This window comes from Candidozyma haemuli (genome assembly GCF_002926055.2).
Source record: "Candidozyma haemuli strain B11899 chromosome Unknown D_2014730914, whole genome shotgun sequence".
In the NCBI taxonomy this organism is placed as follows: Eukaryota; Fungi; Ascomycota; class Pichiomycetes; order Serinales; family Metschnikowiaceae; genus Candidozyma; species Candidozyma haemuli.
This window is the reverse complement of record NW_020289911.1, coordinates 1,687,862-1,715,128: the sequence shown is the minus strand read 5'-3', so window position 1 is coordinate 1,715,128 and position 27,267 is coordinate 1,687,862. Positions and strand designations below refer to the sequence as shown.

General features: G+C 45.4%; 9 protein-coding genes across 9 annotated transcripts; 6 read left to right on the top strand and 3 right to left on the bottom strand. All coding sequences in view use genetic code 12, as the record gives it.

The window, feature by feature from the left end:
* Positions 1-1,513: 1,513 nt before the first annotated feature.
* Positions 1,514-2,119, top strand: CXQ85_003165 (uncharacterized protein; the record flags this gene model as incomplete). The annotated part of the gene is made up of 2 exons (XM_025486818.1): positions 1,514-1,735; positions 1,784-2,119. The coding sequence occupies 2 exons, from the start codon at positions 1,514-1,516 to the stop codon at positions 2,117-2,119; spliced, it is 558 nt and encodes a 185-aa protein (XP_025344368.1).
* Positions 2,120-3,151: 1,032 nt separating this feature from the next.
* Positions 3,152-9,482, top strand: CXQ85_003164 (uncharacterized protein; the record flags this gene model as incomplete). Its single annotated transcript, XM_025486817.1, has 2 exons — positions 3,152-8,767; positions 9,399-9,482. The coding sequence occupies 2 exons, from the start codon at positions 3,152-3,154 to the stop codon at positions 9,480-9,482; spliced, it is 5,700 nt and encodes a 1,899-aa protein (XP_025344367.1).
* Positions 9,483-12,174: 2,692 nt separating this feature from the next.
* On the top strand, positions 12,175-14,555 carry CXQ85_003163 (uncharacterized protein; the record flags this gene model as incomplete). Its single annotated transcript, XM_025486816.1, has 3 exons — positions 12,175-13,187; positions 13,599-14,037; positions 14,427-14,555. The coding sequence occupies 3 exons, from the start codon at positions 12,175-12,177 to the stop codon at positions 14,553-14,555; spliced, it is 1,581 nt and encodes a 526-aa protein (XP_025344366.1).
* Positions 14,556-15,799: 1,244 nt separating this feature from the next.
* CXQ85_003162 (uncharacterized protein) lies at positions 15,800-16,684 on the top strand (the record flags this gene model as incomplete). The annotated part of the gene is made up of 1 exon (XM_025486815.1): positions 15,800-16,684. One exon carries the CDS (start codon positions 15,800-15,802, stop codon positions 16,682-16,684), a length of 885 nt encoding a protein of 294 aa, XP_025344365.1.
* Positions 16,685-18,034: 1,350 nt separating this feature from the next.
* On the top strand, positions 18,035-20,062 carry CXQ85_003161 (uncharacterized protein; the record flags this gene model as incomplete). The annotated part of the gene is made up of 1 exon (XM_025486814.1): positions 18,035-20,062. One exon carries the CDS (start codon positions 18,035-18,037, stop codon positions 20,060-20,062), a length of 2,028 nt encoding a protein of 675 aa, XP_025344364.1.
* Positions 20,063-20,179: 117 nt separating this feature from the next.
* CXQ85_003160 (pepsin-like aspartic protease) lies at positions 20,180-21,361 on the bottom strand (the record flags this gene model as incomplete). The annotated part of the gene is made up of 1 exon (XM_025486813.1): positions 20,180-21,361. The coding sequence occupies one exon, from the start codon at positions 21,359-21,361 to the stop codon at positions 20,180-20,182; it is 1,182 nt and encodes a 393-aa protein (XP_025344363.1).
* Positions 21,362-22,388: 1,027 nt separating this feature from the next.
* Positions 22,389-23,489, bottom strand: CXQ85_003159 (uncharacterized protein; the record flags this gene model as incomplete). Its single annotated transcript, XM_025486812.1, has 1 exon — positions 22,389-23,489. One exon carries the CDS (start codon positions 23,487-23,489, stop codon positions 22,389-22,391), a length of 1,101 nt encoding a protein of 366 aa, XP_025344362.1.
* A 569-nt stretch (positions 23,490-24,058) lies between these two features.
* On the top strand, positions 24,059-24,442 carry CXQ85_003158 (uncharacterized protein; the record flags this gene model as incomplete). The annotated part of the gene is made up of 1 exon (XM_025486811.1): positions 24,059-24,442. One exon carries the CDS (start codon positions 24,059-24,061, stop codon positions 24,440-24,442), a length of 384 nt encoding a protein of 127 aa, XP_025344361.1.
* Positions 24,443-24,678: 236 nt separating this feature from the next.
* CXQ85_003157 (alpha-mannosyltransferase) lies at positions 24,679-26,970 on the bottom strand (the record flags this gene model as incomplete). Its single annotated transcript, XM_025486810.1, has 1 exon — positions 24,679-26,970. The coding sequence occupies one exon, from the start codon at positions 26,968-26,970 to the stop codon at positions 24,679-24,681; it is 2,292 nt and encodes a 763-aa protein (XP_025344360.1).
* Positions 26,971-27,267: the final 297 nt, after the last annotated feature.

Sequence of the window (27,267 nt, the reverse complement as noted above, 5' to 3'; positions counted from 1 at the left end):
AGTACTCGTGTAATAAAGGCACCTTTCTTCTTCATAAACCTGCTTGCTGACTTCTTTTCAATAAATCTGTCCTAAACATCCCGCTTTCTTACTCATTTCCTCAAATCGCTCTTCCCCTATTTCTTGGTGAGTTACGCATCGCACAGCATAACCAGAGAACTGCCCAAAATCGAACCCACCGTTTCTACCTGCTCTAAAGAAGCTTTACAGATTTAGACTATATCTTGCAGATATTATTTAGTATTTTTGAGCATTATTTTGAATTATTATGGTACATCTTCAATTTGGATTAGCTGGAAATCTGGGGTATGTCTGTAGTTTAAACGCGTTTTTCTCAAATGGTAGCAAAATCAACAAACTTAAACACACTGTTAAAAATCAAAAACAGGGTTAAAAATGAGGCGAGAGTCATATTAAAGCTCCTTAGTGCTCCTACTAAAGAAATCTAAGTTTTTTGCCCAAAATCATTGCCTGTGTGGGCTTTAAGGGGTATTTTGGAGGATCTGCCATAATCGAAGACGCGTCGCATGCTTAGAAAGTAGTCTTCTGATTGAAGAGCACCTGTAAACAGAGGAAAGTGAGGCTTTTCTGATACATTTGCTTCCTTTTCATCATTAGATCTCCTTTACTCCGTCAATGCTTCTCGTTGTTCTGCTACCACATCCTGCCTTCTCGCAACTCTTCTCGCTGAGAGTGAACTACATCAAACTGATGATCAAAGTGCCCATTGTGAAGCTAACCTTGCAAGCTGTTGTCAAATGTAAGCTAAAATACTGATGTTTCAGGTGTCTAATATCAGAGATCTGACTAAAGCCTTATCATCATGAGGGCTATACTATAATACAACAAAGAGCGCACAGCTAAACCTACGTTGAAAACCTATTATAAAGTATTGCAACCTCTTTCAAGGTCTGACTTTCAAGAGAGAAGCAGCCAGATAAAAAATATTGAAGGGTCCTTACTTTGGTTGTCTTCGTTACTCCATATTCCGATCTCGGCAATTGGCCGATTTCATTACCATTGAGTCATAAGTAGCCCAATGATGAAGTAACAGTTGTGTTCACTCCCACCCTTTCTTGCCGTCATAAAATGACAATCTTCATCAATGAAAGCAAATGACAAGGACCGATGACTCATGGATACTACTACTGCTCATTTGTTCATAAGCTTAAATGTGTCGCAAAACAGTCATTGCGAACCCCATACAACTAAATTGCAACAATGTAAATGAAATGCTCTTCTTACGCCGACCCAAAACACCAAGCAAAGCTTGAACAACCTAATTTATTCTTCCAATTTCTTTACATACGCTTGGCTTTGTTCGTGGACTTGGTGAGACAAAGTAGCTGAATGGCCATATACCCTAGCGGACGCGATCTTCTTGGCACAACACTATATAAGCGGCTGCATTGCTGGGCACTGTCTTTTTACATATAAAAGACATCAATGTATCGATAACTGGATACCTTTGCAGTATTCCACACACAAGATGAAATGGTCCATAGTTTTGCTAATGGCGGCGCTTATAGCAGGTGCGAGAAGTCTGAATGCATCTGACGAGGAAGCCAGCACTGGTCAGACTTCTCAAACTAATCTGATAAACACAAATCCATACGAGGACGAGTCACCAGCTCCTCCTTTATCTGGCTATAATGACGATGGAAGCTTACGAGAACAGCTTTTCGAGTTCAGGGACGCAGTTGAAAGATGTAATCGCTTGTGCAACACCTCGTATGTTTGCAAGTTAAATGCACAGAATGGCCTCACCTTGTAAAACAGAAAGAACGAGAACACTGTGAGTGAACGAGAGAAGAAGCAAACTTGCTTGGGCCGCTGTGTGGTACTGATTTCTCAACAAACCTTTGGGGTTATTGTTGATCCAAGATTGTCTGATAACCTCGGTCCAGACGAAGAAGACATCAATGAAGATTCCGTTAGAAGAAGAGGTGAATACTTGCACGATTATGAGAATCTGGTTGAGTACTTGGAAGTCAAAGAAATGATGGAAGCCGAGCAATTGGCAAACCCAGAACCAGAAGATCCGGTTGACGTGTCCCAACAACGACGTCTTGTTCCTTTCGCCGACTGGCTAGAAATGCGTTCCATATCGGAGGATTGAAGGATTCTATGGCTCAAGAGCTGGCATCAAGATTCATAGAGGCTACCTACTTGCCCCTTGTTGGAATAGCTGTAGTTGGAACCCAGGTTCAGGTATCCCTTGCAACGTTTTGAGAGCCTCTGGGCTAAGTACAGCCAAGAATGTTTCAATCGATGAGCCTATTGATGAAAGCACCTTCATATCTAAGATGAGGGAATGCTCAAGTTCGACTTATGAGTGCTTTTCGTGGACTCTTTGTTAGACGTGGATCAGAAGGACACTCCACCGGAGCAGAGTGCTTGACTAGGGCGTACATTCAAACAAAGAGGGAGTTCTTTTGAACCTCCACAAAAAGCTTTCGGCAGCAGATTCAAATACGGCACTCGACACGGTTACATGGTGCATGCCCAGCCCTGGCTCGACCCAGACGGTGAAGCTAATGGGATGCTAATGACAACCTTTAGAATCGAAATACATACTCTGTTTAATGAATAGACGCCATTACGCTCTACACCATTTCTCTAATCGCAATACATAAAACGCTTATCCTGTCCTCAAAAACAGATTCCCATAACCTACCCTAACGGTAAGCTGACCTCTCGCCACCATCTCCAACCCTAAATCCATACCCAGAACCACCCAACAAGTACCAGACACATCCACCAACTTACCAAATACATCCCTTGTCTCACTCCCCATAACCTGTAATTAATGCTCAATGAGGAATATCTGCCGATAAGCTCTGCACACTTTTAGGGTTTGTTTACATTCCCCTGCATCAGCGTATGATTAGCGAATGCACGAAGCTGTCACACATAAGCCACCCCAGGACTATTTCAAGCACACAGACAGTTAATGGACCGAAAACCCAGCTTCCCTTTAATTTATAGTACCCAATAGAAGGGAACATCCCTTTGGACCCTCCCTCGTTGAGTTACCGCCCTTAGATAATTATTATTTGGAGGCTGTGGCCTGCATGGAGCCTCACCAGCTACTACTCATAGAGCGAGGGTTTCCAGTAATTCCCACTTTTTACCCACCACTACTACAAAAATGGCTTTCAAGATACGATCGAATTTTAAGAAACAAAACGTCTCACCAAAGACGACCAAGCCCAAAAACGTTACTTTTGACCCTCCCGCCGCAGAGAAGGTCCCAATAAGCGATATGTACGCTTTCTCTCGTGAACAAGCTCGCAACAAGAATAAGGCGCCAAATGACACCACACCGTCCGATTGGGTCACTCCAAAGAAGGTGGCGAGTGTCGGCCGCATGGCCGGAGGCAAGCAGACCTCTTCCAAGGCTCCTGCTGCTTCCAAAGGTCCAAAGAACCAGTTCGAGTGCTTATCACCTTCAGAGAACACAAAGAGAAAGAGGAGTTCCCACCGCAAGAACAAACCACTTTTAACCGCCAATGCTCATCCTGATGCCAAGGCGGCTGCCCAGCATGCTTACGGCGCCCACAGCAACAAAAAAGAAGCACCTGCTGTTGCTCCTTTCAAGGCAAAGCTTCACATTATCTGCCCTAAGCATGCAAAGGAAGCCCAGGAGGCCCAGAAGGTTCCCAAACAGGCGCCAAAATACTCAGAAGTAGCCGCCGGCAAAGCTACCACTAAGCCACCTTCCTCCAAGGCTCCAATTAAGGTTTACCTCCAAGTTGGTGTCAAAACCAAGGATTCTCCGAACCCTATAGTTAACACCAAGGTAGACCAAAAGGCAGGTAAAATGTCTCGTTCGCACGACATTTTGGCTGCGAAAGCTCCACAGCAGCCATATAATGCCGCTAAGCATAATGTAAAGAACCTTCCGTGCGCCTCAGAAAAAAGGCTGGTTCCTAAACCCAGCGTGAAGAAGAATTTGGTGAAGGATGTTTTTGAAGGAGAGAAGAAGCCACAGGCGAAGGTTCACGATATTTGCGACATTAAACCTTTTGATAAGAGCAGCTGGCCTGCACTTGAGAGGAAGGCTCCAGTTAAGGTTCCTCAGGTCCAGGTAGCTCCCAAGGTTGCCCAGGCTCCTAAGGTTAGTCAGGTGTTGAAGGATTCTAAAGCAGGGAAGAATGTGAAGATTAAGGATTCTCAGAAAGCCAGGGCTCCTAAGGTTGCTGATGCTCCTAAGGTTACTCAGACAGTCAAGCCTTCTCAGACAGTCAAGCCTTCCCAGGCCCCCAAGGCCCCTAAGGCCCCTATGGCCCCTAAGGCTACCAAGACTACTAATGTCCCTCAAGTTGTCCAGCCTACCAAGACTACTCAACCCGTGAAGGCTCTACAGGTTTCACAGGCTCCTGTTGCTGGGACTACTTGGGCTTCCAAGATTGCTCAGAAGATCAAGGCATGCAAGGCAAGTAAGACTCCCAAGGATGTCAAAACCCCAAAGGATGTCAAGACTGCTAAGACTCAACCACCAAAGGTAGTGAAGGCGCCCCAGGCAACTAAGGTTACAGAAGTTCTTCCTGTTAAGCCAGTTAAGGCTCCAAGGCCAACGAAGACTTCCCAGATATTGGAGGTTCCTAAGGTTCCTGACTCTACTAAGGTTCCTATCATCACTGCCCTTCTGAAACAGCCTTACTACTGGTCTACCAAGGACGGGTTCGTTCCTTTGACTGACTTTAACGTTGAACACTTGTTGTACAGCAGGTACATCACCGAAGAGCAAGGCCCTTCTGGCCTCGGCTGCTCTAAGGACATGGAGAGGCCTAAGAAGAAGTCGAAGTCCTCGAAGTCGTCAAAGCAAAAGCTGGTAAAGCCCAAGAAGGCTCCCGTAATGTCTAAGAAGTTTGGAAAAGCCCGTATTTCTTCCTCGCCAGATGATGCTGGCAGTTCTTTTGAAGAAGTCGAGCGTTCCCGGCTTGTCATAGCAGGATCTTCCAAGGCTTCCCAGAGTCAGCTCAAGAAAGAGAAAAGGAAAACCAAATCCACTAAAGAAGAGTCTCCAAAACCTTCCAAGGTTCCAGAGTCTCCAAAGTTGGCTTCAATTGCCACTCTTGGTTCTCCCTTTACCTCGCCAGAGCCCAAGCCTGTTTCCGTTTCACCACATCAACTGTCGTCACCTTCACCTTCTCCAAAGATACCGGTTGCGTCGCTGCTGCCATTGTCGTTTCCTCCTGCCTGTCTGGCTTTTGACTTCTTCACTGACGGTTTGAGTGATCTCGTTGCAAACCCATGGACTTCTGTTGCTTCAGCTCCACGCCCTTCGCCACCTGTGTTTGCTGACACTGCAGTAGAAACACCTTACTCGCCTGTCGAGTGTTCTCTGCCCAAGTCAGCTGGTGTTGAAGTTGTTGATGTTCCTGAGAATAAGACGTTCAGTCTTCATGTCCCAAGATGTGAACCTCTGTGTGCTTCTGATGTTGCCTCTCTTCTTGCGTTGCCCATTGAGGTAGTTAAGGAGGCTACTGAGACACTTTTCAATGTTCCATCGAAGGCCGAGACTAACGTTGACGTTGACGCTGATGTTTCTTGTATTCCAGACTTGTTGCCTCCTTCTGCCCTGGTTAGTGAAGCCGTGGAACCCGAGAAGCTGTCGAAGCCTTGTCCTGTTGCTGAAGCAGTACACTTGGAGCCATCTGCTGTTCTTCCTCCTCCCGAGAAGTCTAAATCTTCTACTAAGTCTGTTCATGTGAAGGCCGCTGTTGCCAATCAGACTTCGAAGGTTGAAACTTCCCAGGTTCCTACTCCACAGACAACTCCTTCTAAGGATAAGAAAGAAGCTTCTCCATCGGTGACTCTTCCCTCGCCAGAGCTCTCTCCTTCCAGTCCGTCAACATCTCAGTCTACCAAGAAGAAGTCACCTTCTTTTACCGAGCCAGTTACTCCTAAACCAGCTCCAGTGACTTCTTCTCTTCCTTCTCCTGCTGCTTCCCCTGAAAAGAAGCTTTCGGCTGTCGAGGCCTTGAAGCAGAAGCTCAATGAGAAGGCTAATGACAAGTCTGTCCGCAAGGCTCATATTTATACCAACTCGAAGCAAGTCCTGATCAAGAGCAAGATTAGCAGCTTAGATGGCTTCTTTGAGGATGGTGGTTTGAAAAAGCCCGAGGTAAAGGAATCGTCGTTGTCGAAGAAGACTGATGAGGTAAGCAACGTTGGAAAGGTTACTAAGAAGGCAGAAACTACTGAAAAGGTTAACAAGACAGAGACTTCATCTAAAAAGACAGAAACAGCGCCTGCTGTGCTGAAACTGTCACTGGAACCAACAAAGGCTCCTTCACCTCCAGAGTCTTCGGTTACTCCATTGTCTTCAGTCCTTGACGCCACTCCTGTTGATGCCACTCCTGTTGATGCTGTTGACAAGCCTGTGCCTACTTCCGAACCCGAACAGTCTTCTGCCCAGAGAAGAGATACTGAAGCTGCTGCTCGTGCTAAGGCTGAGAAGAAACAGCAGTTGGCGAAGAGGCTTGCTGCCTTGAAGCAGAAGATGGACTCTGACACTGCCAAGCCGTTGCCTAAGAAGGATGTGGAACCAGTTAAGGAGATTCCTCCTGCTCCTCCATTGCCAGAAGATCTTTTCGATTCTTGTTCAGAGCCTTGTAACTCTGAATCGTCTTCTGGTAAATCTGTTTTGCTTTCCCGTGAGTCTAGTGTCTTGTCGAGTTCTCTGGATAACGGTCTGAGTCTGGAGACTTCTCCTTCACCCTCTCCCGAGCCAGAAGTCCAACTAACCATTTCAACTGAGCCTTCTTCACTTGAACCTTCTCCTGAGCCTGAATCTTCTCCTAAAGTGGCTGATCCAGTCGTTTCTATTCCAGAGGAGAAGACTACTATTCTTTCCAAGGATGAGAAGAAGGCTCAATTAAAGCAAAGACTCGCCGCTTTGAAGGCCAAGATGGAAGCTGAAGCTCCAAAGAAACCAACCAAAGCAGAAACCTCTTCTTTGTTGTCTGATACTGTTAAGGCCCCTGTTATCCCTCCTGCTCCTGCCTTCCCTGAAGGTCTTTTTGATTCGGATTCAGGCGACTCTGAAACAGTTCCAGAGGTTTCTGTTGAAGCTTCTCTTGATGTTGGTTCTGATGTTTCTGTTGAAGCTGTCACTCCTGTTGAAGCTGCTGTTGTTTCCACTCCTACTACTCAAACTCCAGTTGCTTCTGACGCTTCCAAGGAAGAGAAGAAGGCTGCTTTAAAGAAAAGGCTTGCTGCCTTGAAACAAAAAATGGCAGCTGAGGCTCCTCAAAAGCCTGTAAAGAAGGAAGCTCATACTCCAGGTGAACCTAATGCACCTAAGGTTCCTGAAGCTCCTCCTTTACCTGCTGACCTTTTCGAAGCAGTCCTTCCACCTCCCGTTGATCTTCCTGCTACTTCTGAACCTCCTGTTGTTCCAAAATCTACAGCCACTGAACCTTCTTCTCCTGTTCCAATTGTCCAGCCTCTGTCTGATGTTTCTACTTCCCAGACTGAGGGCCTTTCTAAAGAAGAGAAGAAGGCTCTGTTGAAGAAGAGACTTGCCGCCTTGAAGAATAAAATGGCCAATGAGGCCCCATCAAAGGGTACTACCAAAAGCAAAGGTGAACCAAAGAAACGCAAGGAAAGCATTCCGGAAGCTCCTCCTTTGCCAAAAGATCTTATGGATGTGAAACCACCGGTGTCTCTGGAGACACTTTGTCCCCCTCCTCCTCCAGCTTCATCGATTCCTCCACCTCCACCTCCACCACCTCCATCTTTGCTTCCTGTTGGTCCTCCACCACCTCCTGCCCTTCCAGCAAGTCTTCTTCCAGCTGCCTCTGAGACTCCAGATGAGCCTGAAGATCCAACGGCTCCTTCTGAGGCTTACCTTGAATTGGAAGCTAAGCTTTCTGCCAAAAAGAAGAAGAGCGTCGATTTATCTACCATCAGCGACCACATTCCTGACTACTCGAAGAAGACGAACTTTTCTTCAAAGATGCTGAAGATGGCTTCCAAACTCGAGGCCTTCCTTCTCGCTGATGGTAGGTTATCTGTGGATGGTCCCGTTACACCTATGAATCTTCCCAAGCCAAAGAAAGCGTCTCTCCTTTCCAAGGACGAGGTGCCTAAGAAGAAACATAACGGCAAGAACACTGCTATCTTGAACAAACTTGAGGGTCTTTTCAAAGACCGCCTTGACGAGAATAATGGTGTTGCGGAACCCAAAACCCCCAAAGTGTCCAAGTTCCATATCGACATGGACCTGACTGAAGTGTTCATTCCTCCTTCCCATCCTAACTTTCCAAAACCAGCTGCTGGCCTGGGCACGGCCCCTCCACCTGGTTTCTTGACTAATGGGAATGGCAATGGTAATGTTCCACCTCCACCACCACCACCTCCTCCAGCCTTCTTGATGGCCAGTGGTGCACCTCCACCGCCACCACCGCCACCACCAGCTTTCCTTACCAATTCAGCAGCACCACCTCCACCTCCACCACCCCCAGGGTTCTTATTAGATGCTGCTGGACCTCCACCTCCTCCAATGAATGTTCCATTGACAAAGAAGGAACTTCCTAGTGTTAAGTGTATTCATGGGTCTTTCGAAGATAAGAGAAAGGCGTTTGGTGCTTTCTTCTCTGCTCATCCTATGAAGAAGACGGCTCCACCTCCACGGATTGAGGCTCCCAAGAGGAAGGTGTTTACTCAGGATGAACTTGACAAGATGACGCCGTTTGAGAGGACCAGGGTTACGATTGAAGGCCATTTACAAGATCTTGTTCGTGAGGGCAAGGCAGTTCCCGGTGCCAAAGCATAAAGAAAAAGAAGAAGATGAAGATGACGAAGAGAAAGAGAAGAAGAGAAAAAGAGAAAAAGAAGAAGAAGAAGAAGAAGAGAAAAAGAGAAAAAGAGAAAAAGAGAAAAAGAGAAAAAGAGAAAAGAGAAAATTAGAAAAAGAAGAAGAAGAAGAAGAAGAAAAAGTCCATGCTAGTCATATGCGACTACCAAAAGTTTATATGTTTTTTTTTATAGGTCTTAATACCTTTTTTTTTTAGTCTCTTGTAGGTTCACACTGGTAGAACTTCCTTTGCACCTTGATCGAAATCTTGTTTCCATAACCAATCATCAAGTCAAAGGGGTTTACAAGAAAACTAATCCTTAATACATATACGTAAAACTTTGCTTTCTTTCCTCTTCTGGACTCTCGAGAGTCTCTTTGGGAATACCATACATCACCACCATTGAAACACCTAAATAGGCAAGACTATTAAACATCAAAACCCATTGAAAACCCTTAATAGGAAAACATATGAGACATACTGGCCAAGCCGAGGGTTTATTTCGTATTCTTGAAGAATATATAAAGCCGGTCTATTCCCCTGTTTCTTCCCCATCATCAAACAAACATGGCCGCTCAAACTACTCAGAACAAGAACAACACTCCAAAGGACAACAACTTGAACAAGCACGCTGGACGTGGTGCTGTTCCTTTCATGTGTACTATTGTTTAGATCAATAAACATTTGTATAACTTACACTGTAGGTGACTTACTTGATGAATGGCTGTGACAGGACCATACGCCTTCTGTGACTGACGAGTACAGATATTCACGTATGGTAATTAGGTTTCTTTCACGCTTCTTGGGGCACTATGTATTCCAGTTGCCTTAAACTTATATTCATCCCGCAACGTTTGTTCCTGAAAGCATGATGCCTTCAACTTTCCCACTAAGTGAGGATATAAAAGAACGACCAGCGCAACATGCCCTTCCAACAAAAGTAGTATAAAAATGTCACAGGAAATAGTTTTCGTTATCGGCAAGAGTTCAAATACAAAGCCGTATCAAACCCAAATAGCTGGATACAAGAACGAATGGGTAAAAAGAGTCTGTTTTGATGGCTTGGACTATTCAGTAGCTCAAATACTGTTTCTCCCTAATACCGATTCAAACAGCGTCTTATCGCTACTTAGGGATAGCCCGCCCAGCAAAACAAAATTGGGGAGAACTTCGATGCCAAAAAGAAAGCCGATCATCTATTATGCGCCCACCCCTTGGATGTTTCATAGCCCTACGGAGCTTTCAGCGGGAAATTGCTGCTTACGTTACAAGTGGCAGGACTCTTACTACAGTGTTCCTATATCACCACTCATGACTGCCCTAACATTGCAGTATCGCAACCAGAACGTTCACAAATCAGAGAAGCAAAGTATGATTTGCTCCCTTAATCTAACTGGAATTAAGCTAACCAAAACTTGTGCAGCTTTAGCTGAGCCGTTTGTGGTTCTTTCCGGCAGCAACTTCTCCCATGCCTTTCAATTAAATGTCAAGATCACCCCGATCGGGAAATCGGAAAACATTGAATCGATAGTTGGGAAGCCAACAGTGAATGAGATCTCAGTGGAGGTTTTGGAGTTAATAACAACCGTGAAGTTTAAAAAGGGCTGTGAAATTAAGCGTGTTAACAAAATCAACAGTGGAGTAGTCTTTTGGGCACGCTCCCCGTTCCAAGTCAACGAAGAGTTATCCAAATCGATACTGAGTAACCTGGGTACTTTCGAGATTCCATCTTCGTCTTACAGTTTCCCAATCCCGCATCTCGAGCCAACATTCTTCACAAGCTCGTTGATGAGGAGTTAAGCAGTCAAAGTGAATGTTAAGCTCCTGGTAAATGGTAGTGAGATAAGCCTTATATCTTTTGCTGACTTAAAAGTGGCTACAACGAGGTACAGAAAGGAAATTTCCATTGATAAGACTTCTTTGATACCAATGACACCCACAGAACGCCGTGCGATAGTCTTATGCATCCAGCATTTCCCAAGGGCTTTGCCCGGACGTTTTAAAATTGATGCCAACAATCAGTCGACCAAAACACGTTATATTATATCAAAGGGCTCTAATGTCATTGCGCAAACGGAAAAAATGGTTCTTGTGGCGTCCTATCATAGGCTAATTGTACCTTTATCTTTACCAGAAACCAATGTGGATTATGAAAAAGTCCGTGATAGATATGGCCTTAAGCGGTTTGGAAGTGAACCCAAAGTGTATCCTGGAGAATGTTACTTGATTTCTGAGGTGGTCAAAGGCTCTGAAATACTGGAATTTCCAGTATGTGGCGAAACGCCACAGGGTGGGCTATTCTTTAAATTCGAAGGTAAGCGAATAGCAACAGGATTTGCCCCACCAATTCCTTGTGTGCTTACCCATCACCAACCCTTTGATTGCTTTCATGCACCGATAGATGGCTATATGTGGAAGTTATGGATTCTGTTTAAGAAGGCTAGCGTTTTTAATGACTATGTTGGAAACACTGTGCTTCCTGGAATGAGACTAGCAGATATTATTGCAATAGGTATGATCACTTCCGACCAAAATTTTGGGGCCGAGAAGATTCACATAGATCCCATAAGCGTCAAGGTTGATCTCTGGGAGATGACACATACCAACGCCGTGTATCCCCGTCCTCTATCACCAAGATTATCAAATTTAATGGAAAAGCAGTTCACTGAGAATAGTCTGGGTTATAATTATGGGTCATTTGGTCACGAATTGCGGCTGTCACTCTACGACTGTGAAATACCACATGTGGGGCCGACATTCTGTACTACTGAGTTTGCAAGGTCATATCAGATTATTCTTTCGTTTCGATTCGTGACATCTTCAGGAAAACAACATGTTGCAGGGGCAACGATACCAATTACTATCGCAAAAGACTATTGTAATTGTTTGGGCAGGGGCCAGAATGTGAAGTAGATTGAATCACCTAGTTGGGTCATAGTCAATGTTGGAATGTGATTGAGTTGAAGTTCCAGGCATATCATGATACAACAGGAACTGCTCACTTGGTGATATCTAAATGGTGTTGGTTTACTGAATTACATCGAGGCTTCTATAATCGACTGGTGTGGAAAGTGAGATGAAGGGCTGCGGAAGAACAGCTCAAGGAGACGTATGAACAGCTCTAAAGGGACTTCTTCTTAGAAGAGTCCTTCTGTTTTAAAGTATAATTAATTCTGTAGCTTAGTGTGGGTTAGTTTGAAGGCATCAGGAGCAAGTAAAATGCAAGTTGATGTAAAGTCTTCCCACAAAGGAAAGAATAGCAGACACAAGGTGTGACCGATTACCCTGAAGGTAGACTTGTCTTCGTAAACGTTTCTTCTTCTTCTTTTTCTCCTTCTTCTTCTTCTTCTTGTCAGTCGTGGGGATGGGTTATACAGAATCGGTTGTCTTGATCGAGGAACAACCAAAGGCTGAAAGACCCACTCTGTGTTCCCCAAATGTTTCAAAAGGAATCTTAGAAAAATTCAACCAGTACATCTCCCACACCACCAGAGCTCATGCTTTGGGGGATAAGGTCTACATTATCACAGAGGTAAAGTTCAAGAGAGAGGAAACCGAAGACATCACAAGTGCTTCTGCTCGTCTTTTGGAAGCCAGACAAGCCGCAGGCGTTCATGAGTTAGGGTCTGGTCCTTCCCAAAAATGCATGCCTGCTCTTCAATATAGGTTGGTTCATAAATCTGAAGGAATTTGCCTTGGTGGCACTGCTAAACCTGTTCATGGCGAGTGTATGTTTCTCCTGGAAGAAGGACAGACCAGGTACACCGGTTTGAGCAGTTGTATTCCAACTTTGAATTATATGAACGATACCATACTGAATTCATATAAACAGGACAACTTGCTGGTAATACTTATTGCTAAGTTTAAGAGTCCTCAATGGTTCACCCAGAGAAAGAACCATAATATTGTTGTTCCAGGAATACCATTCAAAAGCTTCTCACAGCTTCACCTTACACTTAAGGGACCTAACCCTTTAACTATAAATAAATGGGCATCCCGGTTTCGAGTGATCAACGTGAAGGTAGACCTTCAAGAACTTACTACTTGGGGAAGTGAAGAACCGTTTGAATCTTCTTCCAAAGAGCTACGCCATAGGACTTTAAGTGATCTCCCTTGTTCGGAGTGGCTTTGGACTCCAAATTCTAACTCCTTTACTTCCCACGAATCGGTCACTCTTGAAGCACCGGAGAAATTGTTTGATTACGACTTCCCGAACGTTGAACCAACATTTTTTTACAACAACTTGCTTAGACAATATGCTTTAAAGTTCACCCTTACTTTAAAAAATGAAGAAAGCAAGGAGGACTTCAATTTATCTACTTTATTGGAAATAAATGTCGCAAAGCAAGCTACACTTTTCGAATCGCTCACCCAAAAGTTACCTTCAATTGAACCCACCTTTCGTGATACGAGAATGAGATGCTTTACATCCTTTAAAAAATATGTCCCAAACAACTTTGTACCTAAGGATGTCTGCAAAGCTCTATTTGATAGGATTCTTGGTTCACCAACAAATACTTATTGCTTTCATCGGACGGCCATTTTCTCTACAGGCAACTTCAAGTATGCCGTTACGGAACTATTTGTTCGCTTGGAAACGAATTCCGAATTATTAAATGAAATTCTTCCGGTTGTGAATGCGATACCGTTCCGATGGAAAAAGGGTGCTCTGATTGTATGTGAGCTTGCCCCACCTGCCCGCTCATTGGTTCATCAAAGCAAGCGTGTTGCAGGCACTTATTTTCGGTGTGATGGGCATCGATTTAAGTATGATTTTGAACCACTCAGTATCATTTCAGGACCGCAATCGTTTGACAGTGTCATTTGCAAGGTACCGTTCGTGTTCAACTTGGGAACCCGCCGCTCTTTGAGAAATTTGGGGCTCACATTCAAAACCATTTATACTGGTCATACTCGTTTTGAGCACGAAGAAAGCTCTAGAACTGTAGCGGCAGGCATTCCAGTTCCAGATTTTTTAAAACTACTGTTTAGGATTCCTTATGAAAAGGCCACCCGTGCTAAACCATGGAAAAACACAATCGCCCGGTTAACAAAGGTGACTGTGTCCGTTGAATCATTCTGCTATGAGGATGAGGATTACGTCAACCTCAATCGTAAGGAGACAATTGTCTTAAGGAAAGAGCTTGATTTACGGCTCCTCTTTAAGAAATTTGAACAGAAGGATGGCTACATCGAGTATTGTGTTCCACGAAGCAACTATGACTGCGTGATGCCTGGTCTAGCTCCCTCAATAATACAGGAGGGAGTAAATGTAAGCTATAATATCTGTACTCAATTCGATATCGAAGGCGTGGGGTGGAAGGATTGTATCGCCGCTTGCATACCTATCCAGATAGCCACTGAATCGCATGCAATATTGGATGGCCCAGTAGCGTTGGTTGGTTCTTAGGCAATATCTTTTTATTCATCAGCCTTTGGTTTTCATTAGTTTTCATTAGTTTTTGTATTTATATGTAATATTGGTGAAATCACTAAAAATGGGCACAAGTTTTGTATAATACATGCGATTCCTCACACCCACCGAAGAACATGAATATATTCTACACTGACAAAAATCCAAATCAAACGTTTTTTTCACCCAAGTGCTTTAGATAGATTGACAGAGCTGATATACTCAATTTCCAACGTGCTCTTTGCTCTCAAGATGGTTGTCTTTTGAAGATTTCTCATCCTCGGATAGAGAGTCCTTTCACCGACCAGGAACAGCTCCCAATCGCTCCATAGACGAAGATAAGGTAAAACGCAGGTATTTAAGGTAATATGACAAGAAGAAATGGTTCGTTTCTTTGATGGTTCCATAATACGAGAGTTTAAATTGAGATAACTACGTCATCGTGAGCTCTAAGCGGCTCATGGCAGGCATCAATCTGGGCCAATATCATGTAGATTAGCCTAAAACCACTGATTTCTTTGACCAGCCAGAGATCTCCCAAAGGAAAGATCCCAAAGAGTACCATCACATAAACCAATGTGGACTGATCCACATCTCCAACCCCAGCCCACCAAAACCCTCTTTTCTAATAATAGACCCATTTCTACCTTTAAACTACCAACGGTCACACGATCTAAGCCAGTGGCTGCAACAAATCGGCTTAAACCAAGCCGAACATGAGACCTCCCACTACTAGTGTGAGCGAAACCTTATTGCGGACCATAACCAGGGAAGTCACGCTACAAGGCCACGGAATTCACCGACACCGCCATGTATCCATACAATCCCGAGACTAGTCTAGATAATTTTCAAGCAGCCGCCGACAAGTGGTGGGGTTGGTTTGTTGACATCAAACGGCTTCTAAATATAGGCCTTAGAGGCCCAAATACTACCTGCAATGAGGGTCCAGGCTTGGAGTTGGATCGGCATCGAGGCCACACCGGAACAAGGCAAAGTGCCGGTTCCAGTTACTTGAAAGGCACTGGCGAAGGTTTAGGAAGATGCTAAATATAGAAAAAGAAAAGAAGCCCATTCTTTGTTCTCTCGAGCCGTTTGCTCTGTCCTTCGCATTGTTCGGAAAAGAGTGGTTGATTTTCCGGCGCACCGACTATTCCTTTATTCCTTTTCCACTAAATTTTAGCCCTTCCACTTCAGCCTTACCAGTCAGGGTCCTCCAGAGGCAGCCTGAAACGAACAGGCAAAGATTTCACTTTATGACACTTTTTCTCTTCCTTCTGTTTTTTTCCTTGAATGCCAAGGCTCTAGCGAAAAATGACACGGAATTGATCCTCAGTCAGTGCACAACCGAAGGCTTTTCTGACAAATGAGAATAGACTAAATGGAAGGATGCGTATTGCAGAAGGCATAGAGATCGTCATGGGTACTTTTCGGTTTTGGCTGCGAAAAAAAAAAATCAATGATCGACTTCGCCGTGGTGCAACACTGAGACTGCCATGGAAAAGTTGAATATATAAGGAACCGGTTTTCCCAGGGTTTCAACTTTTTTTCATTACAATCAACAACTTTATACTTCATCATGCAACTTACGAATCTCGCTTTAGCTCTTACTGGTGCCTCTGTCGCTGCCGCTGCCGAAGACAAGAACACTTTCATCTTCTCCAAACCTCATAACACTTACACAAAGACACTCTATGGGGAGAAGGCCAAGCACCTCACGACTACCCATATGACTATTGAGAAGCCCCACCACACTCACACAAAGACTTTCTTTACGTGGATGGGCAATGGTGCTGCTCCTACTGATGTGGACTACGATGGTGACTCAGACTCAGACAGCGACTCGGACTCTGACGATGAGTCTACCTCGTCCAAGACTACCAAGTCTGCTGAGACAGGTAAGGGTTTGAAGTCCAAGACGTACATCTTCTCGTACCCACACAACACATACACAAAGACCCTTTATGGCGAGAAGGCTGATCATCTTACCACCACCCATATGACCATCAAGAAGCCACACCACACTCATACCAAGACTTTCTTCACTTGGATGGGTCAGGGCGCCCAACCCACTGATGTCGATGAGTTGAACGAAGACTTTGATGCTTCTGACAGTGCTCTTGCTGCTGCTGTCACAGACGTACCTTCTGGTTCTGCTCTGGGCTCTGCTGCCTCGTCTTCCGGTTCCACAAAGTCGTCTGGCACCTCGAGCGGCTCTTCCGGCTCTTCTGGCTCTTCGGGTACTTCTACTCGTTCCAGTCGTTCTGCCAGCGGCTCCAGCGGCTCTAGTGCTTCTAGTGGCTCTAGTGGTGCGTCTAGTGCTCCTGCTCTGGCCAGAGCCACTGGTGCTTCTTCTTCAGCTGGCTCTTCCTCGTCTGGTCCTTCATCTTTCGACAACGCTGCCGGCTCCTTGGCTTACGGCGCTGGAAGCTTGGCCGCTGGTGTTGCCATTATGCTCTTGTAATTGGCCCTAATTGTTTAGTATGTGAATAAATAAAATACCTTTTTCTTTGGTACTCGTAGCTGATTGGGAAATGAAGTGATTCCGTCATGTAATGCTGGGCACGCCGAGTCCGCTAAGGACAAAATGTCATTTTCAGCTGTTGCGTTTTGGTTTTCTTGGCTGCTGAAAATCTATCATGGCACACTTGATGCACAAGTTTGACACTTTGACAGCGTGGGGGTCCATTGTGTGAGATGGTTTAATTTTCTCACAAAAAAGAGCCAACACGGAAGAGCATTTACTGTCACTTTCTCTAGACTCTATCATTCCCTCTTCTCTTCCATTTCCATTAATAATCAACCCTATGTGACCTCATTGGATGTATAACTCCGTGAATCCTTGGCGGCTATAGCCTGGGATACAGATTTTGGGGGACCTCTTCACGTCAAATGTGTCTTGTCAAAATATGTGCAGATTTGGCTGCATAGATACATCAGATAAAGGAGCAATCAGGAGCATCAGGAACACGAAAGTGGAAAAAATACAAGAAAAACTCTTCTTGGCTGTTTATAGTTATGCCGGATAAACTCAAAGACAGCCGTGCCGCGTGTAAAAAGTTTTTCCGGAATATCAACCACAAAACCACATGGGCGACGAGAAATGTATTTTCTTGTTATTTCCTAAAGACGCCCTGTTGGGTATTCGTGGCTTTTGTGGTCTATCTTGGCATTCAGTTGACACGCAAAGCATATCTTTCCATTTACTCCGAAACTGGTGTATTAAGAAAAATTGGTGTTTTTTATGCACCAACACGGCGCTGGCGACGATGCATAGCGGTTGAATTAGATCTTTCTTGAAGAGGTGAGATGTTTTTCCGGATAAAAGTGCCTCAAAGATCTCGATATCGTGTGATTATGTAGGGTTTATCCGAAAGACGGTGTCAAGTTTTCAGTTTGATTGTGTTTCTCTCCCGTATTCATCTACCTGATTCTTCAACATGTCACTTGCCTGTCAAGGTATATTTCAGTTTCTAGGCACACGAATTTGAGGCACAGACACCAACGCTAAGCCTTTTGGTGAAGGGTCCCCCAAATGACGTGCCATTGTGTCTTTTTCTAGATTGCAGATGATTGGACCTTACTGATTTCATAAAAAGGCTGCCATGCATATCAAAGGAACATCCAACATCAAACCTACATACGATGGCGTAGAGATACATTGAAGGTGTGCCATTGGCAGGTTTCTGGAGCCCGAGGCGGGACGGCTTACTGATCCCTTTCCAGAAGTAGTTACGCTTAAAGAGAGAAGGGAGGTATAAATTATGGTAGATTTCTCTCCTTTATCGTCTCATCAATAAAGCAGATTCCTATCATGTCTGAAAAGATCCAGCCAGTTCCAAGTTCTGGAAGAACTTCTTCCACTAGGAGCATTGAGGAGAAAAGAGATGAAAAGACTTATAGCAAGGGGTCTGCAGAGCTTCTGAGAACCACTAGCTCTTCGTCAGACGCTTCTCTTGACTCCAAGACCATTGAGAAGTCTTTCGGCGTCAGAAAGTCCGAGACTTTGGTTAAACAATACGACACTAACCTTCTTAGAGGTATTTACTTCTTCTCCATCTTCATTGCCATGTTTGTCAATACCATTGAAGGTAATGTGACTGGTGTCTTCATTGGCTTTGCCACAGACTCCTACAAACAACATTCGTTGATGAGTACCATTGATATTATCAAGAAAGTGATTGCCGCCGCATCTTTGCCAGCTTATGCTAGATTGTCCGATATCTTTGGTCGTGTTGAGTTGTTTTGTCTCTCTTTGGTTTTCAGGACTGTCGGCCTTATTATTATGTCCCAGGCTAACGATATCAACCGTTATGCTGGTGGAATGGTATTGTACTCTCTTGGTTCTTCTGGTGGAAGAATGTTGTGGCAGATCAACTTGTCTGACGCTTCCAGTTTGAGATACAGACTTTTGGCTATTGCTATTTTGAACTTGCCTGCTATCATTAACACCTGGGCTTCAGGAGAGATTGTCGACAGTTTGTTGGATAGATACAGTTGGAGTTTTGGTATTGCCTTGTGGGCTTTCACCTTCCCTTTGTCTTGTATTCCATACTTGGCCTGCTCTGTCCATATGAGACTCAAGGCCAGAAAGACTGAAGAGTGGCAGACAATTTGTGCTGAAGAGAAGGCTTCTACTGTCAAGTTGAACGAGAAGATGGCCAGGTACGAAAGGGAGTTGGAGAATGGTGCTTCTCCAGTCTGGAACTACACTAAGAGAACTTATGCTTGTGTCTACTTCTGGACCAAGGAGGCTGCTTGGAGAGTCGACTTCATTGGCTGTATTCTTATTATTGCCATGCTTGGTTGTCTCTTGGTGCCTTTGACTTTGGCTGGTGGTGTCAGCAAGAAATGGGCTGAAGCATCTACTATTGTTCCTTTGGTGATTGGTTTCTGTCTTATTCCATGTTTCGTGTTCTGGGAGATGAAGCTTGCCACCAACCCATTGATTCCTTTCCCATTGTTGAGAGACAGAGGTATCTGGGCAGCCTTTTCCATTGCCATTCTTTACACCTTTATCTCCAACATGCCTAATTCCTATGCTTTCCCAGTGTTGTATGTGGGTATGAATGCCAGTAAGGTTGTGGCCACCAGAACGCCATTGTTGCTTCACTTCGTTTGTGCTTTGACCTTGCCAGCCATTGGTTTCGTCTTGAGTAAGGTGAGAAGAACCAAGGGTTTCATCTTGTTCGGTATCATGGTTTGGTTCATTGCCATGGGTCTTTTCGTCCACTTCAGAGGTGACAACGATGGTCTTCGTGGTAAGTACTTCCGTGATGGTGTTGCTGTGGGTATGTGTTTGCTTGGATTTGGTCAGGGTTTCTTCAACAGACTTGTTTCTGTCTCTGCCCAGACTTGTACAAACCACGAGTACATGGCTTCTGTTACTGCTATGTTCAATGCTATCTACCAGATCGGTGCTTCCTTTGGTAAATGTGTTTCTGGAGCTATCTGGACCCAGACCATGTACGATACAATCAAGAAACACATGGTGGACTTGGGTGCTGACCCTGAGTTGGCTAAGGATGCTTACAAGGCTCCATACACTTTCATTGAAACATACAAGTGGGGCTCTACTCCAAGAATCGCTGTTGTGTTGGCCTACGCTGAGGTCCAGAAGAAGCTCTGTATTGTTGGTCTTTGTCTTTGTGCTCCTCTCTTGTTCTTCGCCCTCTTCTTGAGAGACCACTACTTGAGTGATGCCCAGTCTTTGGAAGAAGTCGATGAAGAGCAGCAGCCAACTAATGCCGACACCAAGATCTCCAAGATGGTCTTTACCAACGATAATGACCCAATCTTTAATATATTAAGAAAGGGCTACAATGCCTTGAAGTTCTGGTGAACTTCTCCACCTAATAGAGTTAATAGAATAGTTTAATTGAGGTTGCGTTTATTAAACGAAGTAGAATTGCCGGAATTCGAAGAAACAAAAAAGCCTATGGTTCTAAAACCTTTTGATTTAAGCTGCAACGATGTTAGAAGCATCGGTGTACTTAGCCTGAGCGATAGAGATCTCCTTCTGAGAAAGGTCGTAGTAGACGTAAGCAGATCTCAAGAAGACATCACCAAAGATAAGAGTGCTGGTACCTGGCTGGACACCCAAGAGACAGTAGCCCTGGGACTTCCACACAAGGTCCTGGTACGAAACGTTGATCTTGTTCTTACCAAAGTCGAACGTCAAGTGCTTGTCGGTAGGCTGGTCACAGTCCACAAAGTAGAAGCCCTGGGTAAGAGTACCACCAAGCTCCTTTCCAACAGCATCAATAAGGTGCTGAGGCCACAAGTTCAAAGAAGTACCGGAGTCCAAGAGGATCTCGGCATCCAAGTCAATAGTCTGGCCAGCGACTTCAGCGCTTTCAACGTTAAGGGCCAAACCTCTAGTGCCAGCAACAGGGTACTTGGTCAAGTCACCTTCGTACTTCTCGGTGTCAATACCACCGAAAATGATGGAACCCTTGCCCTCGGCTTCAGAACCAAGGTACAAAGAGTAAGAAGCCTTTGGAGTAACACCAGACTTCTGCAAAGCCCATGGCAAGTTGTCGTACTGGTTGTCGGTGGCCTCCTGGTTCTTGTCAGCAACACCCAAGATACCCTGGGAGTTGGTCTGGGCTCTGTCGACCACAGCAAACTGGAGATCGTTCAAGAGGTTTCTGCCGTCCTCTAGAGCAAAGTCGTCAGTGACGTACTCACCCAAGGCGTAGGAACCGTCCAAGTAGGAAATGAAGAAATCCTCACCAGTCTTCTTATTGGCAGAAGACTTGGATGGGTCAAAGCTGCCACCCTGAGGGTTCTGGATCTTAGGACCGTAGACCCAAAGATCGGAAGAGCCAGTGTCCAAGAGCACAGTCACAGGCTGCTTGTTGGAACCAAGCTTCAAGTCAAGCAAGTAGGTGATATCTCTGTCGTTGGTAAGACTGGCGGTCTCGTGTCTTTTGGACAAAGAAAGACGCGTAGTGAGCTCCTGAGCCTTAGCGCCAATGTCCACAGCTGGAGTGGATTCGTTAAAGGTCTTCTTCACAGTGAAGTCAAGCTTAAGTGGAGCACCGTTTCTCTTCTGGAGAGAGTCGGCGTGGTTTTCAGGCACCACCAAGGCGCTGGTGAAGGCCAAAGCGAGAGAAAAGATAGTCAAGAAAGGAAGCATGGAGAATGTAATGGATAGTCCATAAACTCTGGGGAGTTTCCCGGTATTTATGCCATTGAGGTGTGGAGACAACAAACCCGGAACGCCGCCAGAAGAGCCGTACGGCAGCACTCCCCGATAATGTACAAAAGGTGTGGTAACCCCAGATGTGGTGGTTATGAGGAATGTGACTCGGGTATGCTTGTACGTTGTGGTTTTGCGCTAACTGCAATGGCTGCAAACGAGTACTGTGGAGCGCAAGGCTTAACACATGAACAAACCGAACCTGGAATTACGCGTGGCACCGGAATTCATGGCCATTTTTCCCCAGACCGGGCTTAGTGTGATTTGGCGTGGCTCCAAATGCCCAGCCTTTTTGGAACCGCTGGTGTCCATATTTTGTCTTGACAGGTGCCAAGATAAGACTTATGCGGATACCCGAGTTTGACAGGTTTGACGTGCTGATCCTGATAAACTGTTTAGGCACTGTTGCTGCAACTACGCAACAGCCAACCAGATAAGAGACTCAGATACCCACAGGGTGTGGGGGAACCGGGCCCCCCTTTTTTACTCCCATTCAAGCAGATCGCTTATTTGGCTTCATTGCTCGAGGTAAGTGTTCCCGTAAACATGGCCTTATGCGAGCAAGCCACGTCAAAGCCACATGCTTATGGTTTAGCTGGCTCCGGATATTGAGAGTTGTTGGAGGTCTCAGAACCACATGGGATGCCTCTGTATTGATTAGACACTTCTTTTTCTTGGCCATGCACTAAAGGGTATTTTTGTGGTATCTGGATAAGAAGTGTTCTTCATATGTCATAGCAAAAAAACCGTTTATTTTGTGTCAAGGCGGTTTTGTGGTTTGTAGCACAAGCTCACAAAGAGCCACGCTTGTTTCAGGTAAACAGAAGGTTCCAATCGTGTGTGGCAGCCGAAGTGGCTCTCCGAGTCCCGGGGCTTTCGGTCGCCTATACTTGAACGTTCGGGATCTAAGGCACCCCTTTACGGCTCCTGATGCAGCACTACTTACGTCGTTTATTTCATCTACTTACCAGTCTGACGGGTTAAATGGTATGAGGTCACTGAGTGGAGATGCCGCTTTAGAGCGTTCTAGGGACGGCAGCGTCGATCTGGTCTTTCTGCTTGATTTTTCCGAACTCTCCTGGTCGCTAGAGGAAGCAACTGACTCGAGAAGCTCGTCCACCATCCGGTGTGGATCATCCCAGGCTGTGTAGCAAGTCAAGTACTCACTAGGATGGCTTCTGGTGGTTGCATATGGTGGGAACCCAATTATGACATGCGGAGAAGGACACGAACAGACCTGGCTTTCTTTAGCTTGCTTTTCCTTTTTGCATCTTTCTATTAAGTCGTAGATCCAGTTGGCTGGTTTATGAGGAACAAGCTCCTGGGCTTCTTCATCAGTGTAGGTTCGTGGAAAGAACGCCAGGGAATGAGCCAATAGTATATGTGGAAGAGGTTTAAACTGGGGCTTGAAGAGGTTTGCTAGGGATGCTGGAATGGTCTTGTTACCCACTCGGCGGTTTGTTTGTGACGTCCTCAGTGGATGGAAGTTGCCTTGGATGGAAGGGTCTTGGTTAGGCCTGTTATTGCTGGTTCCATTAAAAGTATTCTGGTGGGCGTCGTTAGGCCTGTTGTAATACTCTGGATTGGCATCTGGCTGCAAATGTCCTGGGTAGGTATTTCTGTTGAAGTCCTGATCATTCTGAGGAACTTCATAGCCAGCATTAGTTCCATAGACATGGTATTCCCTAACATCCCCTGTTTCAGGGTCATAGAAGCCAAATATCTGAACACCACCATTAAACGTCTGGCCGTTATAAGTATTATGGGTTGGGCCGTACTCATAGTATCCGTTGTTGTAGTACTGTGGCATAAACGGCATGCCTTGAACATAAGACCCGTTATACTGGTACCCATAAGGATTATAATGGTAGTACGGCTGCTGATAATAGCCTTCATTTGGTACAGTTCCATAGTAACCTTGATATGGATATTGGTATTGGTATGGATATTGGTATGGGTACTGGTATGGGTATTGGTATTGGTACTGGTATTGTGGGTTGTCTTGAGGCTGACCACCATTGGCGTTGTAGGGCTGCCCGTAGGGGTACCCATTATTCGTATTCATTAGAGCAAACGAGAAAGTAGAATTTAAAGGGTATTAGCGAATTTAGAAAGCTTTACTCTTAAGCTGCTGGACTAGGAAAGGTGGTTTCCAGCTTTTGAGAAATGGCTGCAAAACACATAGTGTGCGGTGAGTACAAACGAAAGAAGCAGGGGAAGCTAGAGTGCTACGAAGAAGAAGCAGTAGGGTCTGATAAGAGAAGGAAGAGGGCTATTTAAGACGTTTAAGGATCCATTTGGATGTCTTGTAAGGGTCTTTCTGGTGCTTCCCTCACTGAGACATAGTGAAGCTACATGTAATCTACCATAGAGAGGAGCATGTATTGATGTAGTTACCTTACCGAAACTACCAAATATGCTTCGGTTACACAAAGCTGGGCCAACGAAGACCCAATAAAGGCCTAATTACGGCGCCGTCCCATTGTTCGTCAGGTACGCTGGCTAAGTGTGAGTTGCACTTGATGGAGCGTGTAACGCAGCTGGTCACACGATCCCAATCAAGAAGCAGTGGCTCTTAGAACGGCTTTCTGAAATCTAACGGCTTTCTTTACCCGCAGTCAGATAACAAACTTCATGCAATCGTCCAATCATCTCAACTGTGGATTACACAGCCGTTCATCGGTGTACCATAGATCACATAGAATCACTAACCAAGCTACCAAATTGCTGCCACTTATCGGATGCGCTAACAACTGGAACGCTGTTCATGTTGCTATCGACCTATCATCTTACCAGCTGGTTATCGTGATCCAGCGCCGAGAACAGTCGCCGCAATCGGATATCATCAAAGCTGATAACCAAGTTCCACAAACAAGGTGTGGCGACCAATCTCAGCGAACAACCCAGGTATCGTGGAGTCACGTTCATCTCACAAAACTGCAACGGTGCAACGATTGTGGTGTCGAGTATCACGATTTGCGCTTAGTGCCGTTCGAGCAAAAGGCGTTGCGCATATAGATATCCCCGGTAGCGGCAAACTGTGGTTTCGCTACAGCGAATAGAGGCAAGCCGTTGCAGTAGAAGAAGCTAAGTTGCTGCTTTTCAAAAATCAGCACGCCGCATCAACACTTCAACTGACCTGCCATCGATGTCATTGGCCAGCTTGATAAGAGATAGCGATAAGTCTCACAAAACCAGTATCACACACACCTCACGCTCTTATCTCTCTTCTGTTAGTATCGTCTATAAGCATCTCAGCCCATCCAAATATCTCCATAAAATGCGTTAAGGTTCAGTTCGAGTGGATCAAACTCGATAAATTGACCTTTTTGTATGTTGGGGCCATGTTTCGTTGACCCTCCGATCTCACCATTGGCGCAGAGCACCAATCCCAGACATCCCTGGCCTACTTGCCAAGGACTCACTGGATTGCCGTCGTCATTTTTCAAATCAAAGCTTCTAGTATCCTCAAATGGCGGTACGATAGCCACCCTGAGGCTAAACCTACTCTTGTAGTATTCAACCATATCCTCAGGGTCCTCGAACGTCTTCGCCGTGAATGCATTTCCAAAGTCATCACTCACATCTGGGTTTTCAATCGGGCACACGGCAAAGCCTCCCGTCATCCATGCGAGTTGGTTTGTTGACTCTGGGTCCAAGTGTCCAGTGTGGACACTACAGACTTGTGGTGCTTTCTCCTCTTCAGGTGGTTCGTCACCCAAGGCGGCAGGAAGGTACTTGTTGAAATGGAAATCTTCATCTCCAGCAACGATAAACCCTAGCCAGAGTTCCTGAGCAATACTGCCACGGTATGAAGCGGGCCAGTAGGCGCCCAATTGTAGCAATGTACTGAGGGCACCGAAATGACGTGCCTTGTTAATGACTGCCACACCTGAGTCTTGCATCTCTTGAAGGCCTTCAAAGAATGGCAACGAAAGCGAAGTCTCAGTCAAGATCGGAATGTTGAACATCACAGTGTCGACCAACGAGGGCGACATCTTGTTGAAGAAGTCAATGTTCTTCTCCTTACGGTTATGCATAGGTTTGGCTCTGTAGAAGTAAGCTCCAGTGTTTTTGTACTCTTTAAGGTTGAAAAAGTATTCTGGGTTCTTCAAAGGCACAATAGTTGGGTCCATGAGAAGTGCTTCCTCGAAGGAACTTGCAAAAGTCGCCAAGATCGAAAGCGGATAGTCTTCCCATCTGTCTTTAGCTTCAGGAACGAGAACAGACAGAGCATCAACAAACCAGAGCTCTTGCTGCGTGAGTCCCACCTCTTCATTTTCCAACATCAGCTCGCCGATGTGCTCAGCCACCTTGGTGAAACTAGGCGGAAGGTCAACAAAAGGTTCCCTGGCCAGATCGCTCAACTTTTGCTTCTGCGTCTCCTCAAGCTGCCCATAAGACAAGATTTGAATAGGCAATTTGTTCTTCAAGGCACGAAGCACTCTGATAAGCGAGACGGTCTGGTCTATATAGGTAGGGTGGAATGGAATCACAATACCCTTACCATTAAGCTTATTCTTGTAGACATTAAGCCAGCAAGCTCTATTACCCGTAAGCTTAGAACGAACAGGTTTACCGCCCCTTTCCAGCTCACTATCCAGTTCCAGAGCGCCCTTCACGTAGTCAGACATGTGCGGTGGGCTCTTGACGATATTGCCCAGAAACCGTTCATACACTGGAAACTGGTACGAAAGCCATGGATAAACACGAGCTTCCAAATCAGCGCAATCAGGAAACTTATTAGCAGAAAGCTCCCTTTCCTTATCTGTTTCAGTAAAGCGACCACTGGAGAAACGACCCACCAGACGCGCCTGCGAGGCGGCAAACCTATCCAGTCGCAGTTTAGACTTTGGGTCGTCCCTGTTGACGTAACACTTGCTAAAGATACGGCCATACGCAAGCTGCTCTTGCATTTCCTTCTCGTTCTTCTTGGCCTTATCCTTGAGGCCATCATAAACCTTAGCGATGGCCTTGTGAACATCCTTCCCGTCAACCTTATCGGGCTCCTTATTCTGGGCAAGCCCTATTCTCTTCCTGGTGATCTCCTCGTACTTCTTCTTATAGTCGTCCCAGGACATTTCATACTCCATATCCATCTTATACCGGTTAGGAGTATCCATAACCCAGTTTGAGTCACTAGCCACGTACAAATTCTTAAAGAAGGCGTCACAACGATCCGAAAACGAAAGCTGGAGCACCTCTTCAAGCGGATGCTTGGTGAACAAATCATCATAGTTCAGTGAATGGATCTCAATACGTCTTGGATCCGAAACGATCTTGGCCTCATTGAGCCAGAACTTCACTGTAATGCTATCCACGAGTTTCTTAGGAATGGCGTGCCCCTCATAGTTATTAAGCGGATTGAGCTGGTTAAACTTATTGGTCAAGTACGTCAACGCCTTGTGTCTATGGTGAAAAACGAAAAAGTTGATGGCATTTATCCATACAATCACCAAAAGCAAAAGAATGAACCTGCGAGTAGGCAGTTTGAACTTGGTGACGATCAGCAGAGCCAACAGCGACGCCCTAGCTGTAAAGGCCATTTTCACCATTCTTTAAACCAGTAAATAAAAAAGAGTAGGCTCCAATGCTTATGGTTTCCAGGCAAAGTCAATTACGAAGTGCACCTGCCTAACGTGGGCCTATATAGAAGCGATCTTTTGACGTCCAAAACACGAGAGGGCTGCAGGAACAGCTGCGCCACTGGAGCATCGAATCTGGCTTTTTATTCGACCAGCAGGCCAAAAGGGGCGGTTTAAGGGGGGAATGGAGCCAAGGGGGACCGAAGGGGGTGGGTCAAAAGGGATGGGTATATAAAGGGCAGGTTTTCTGGGGGGATT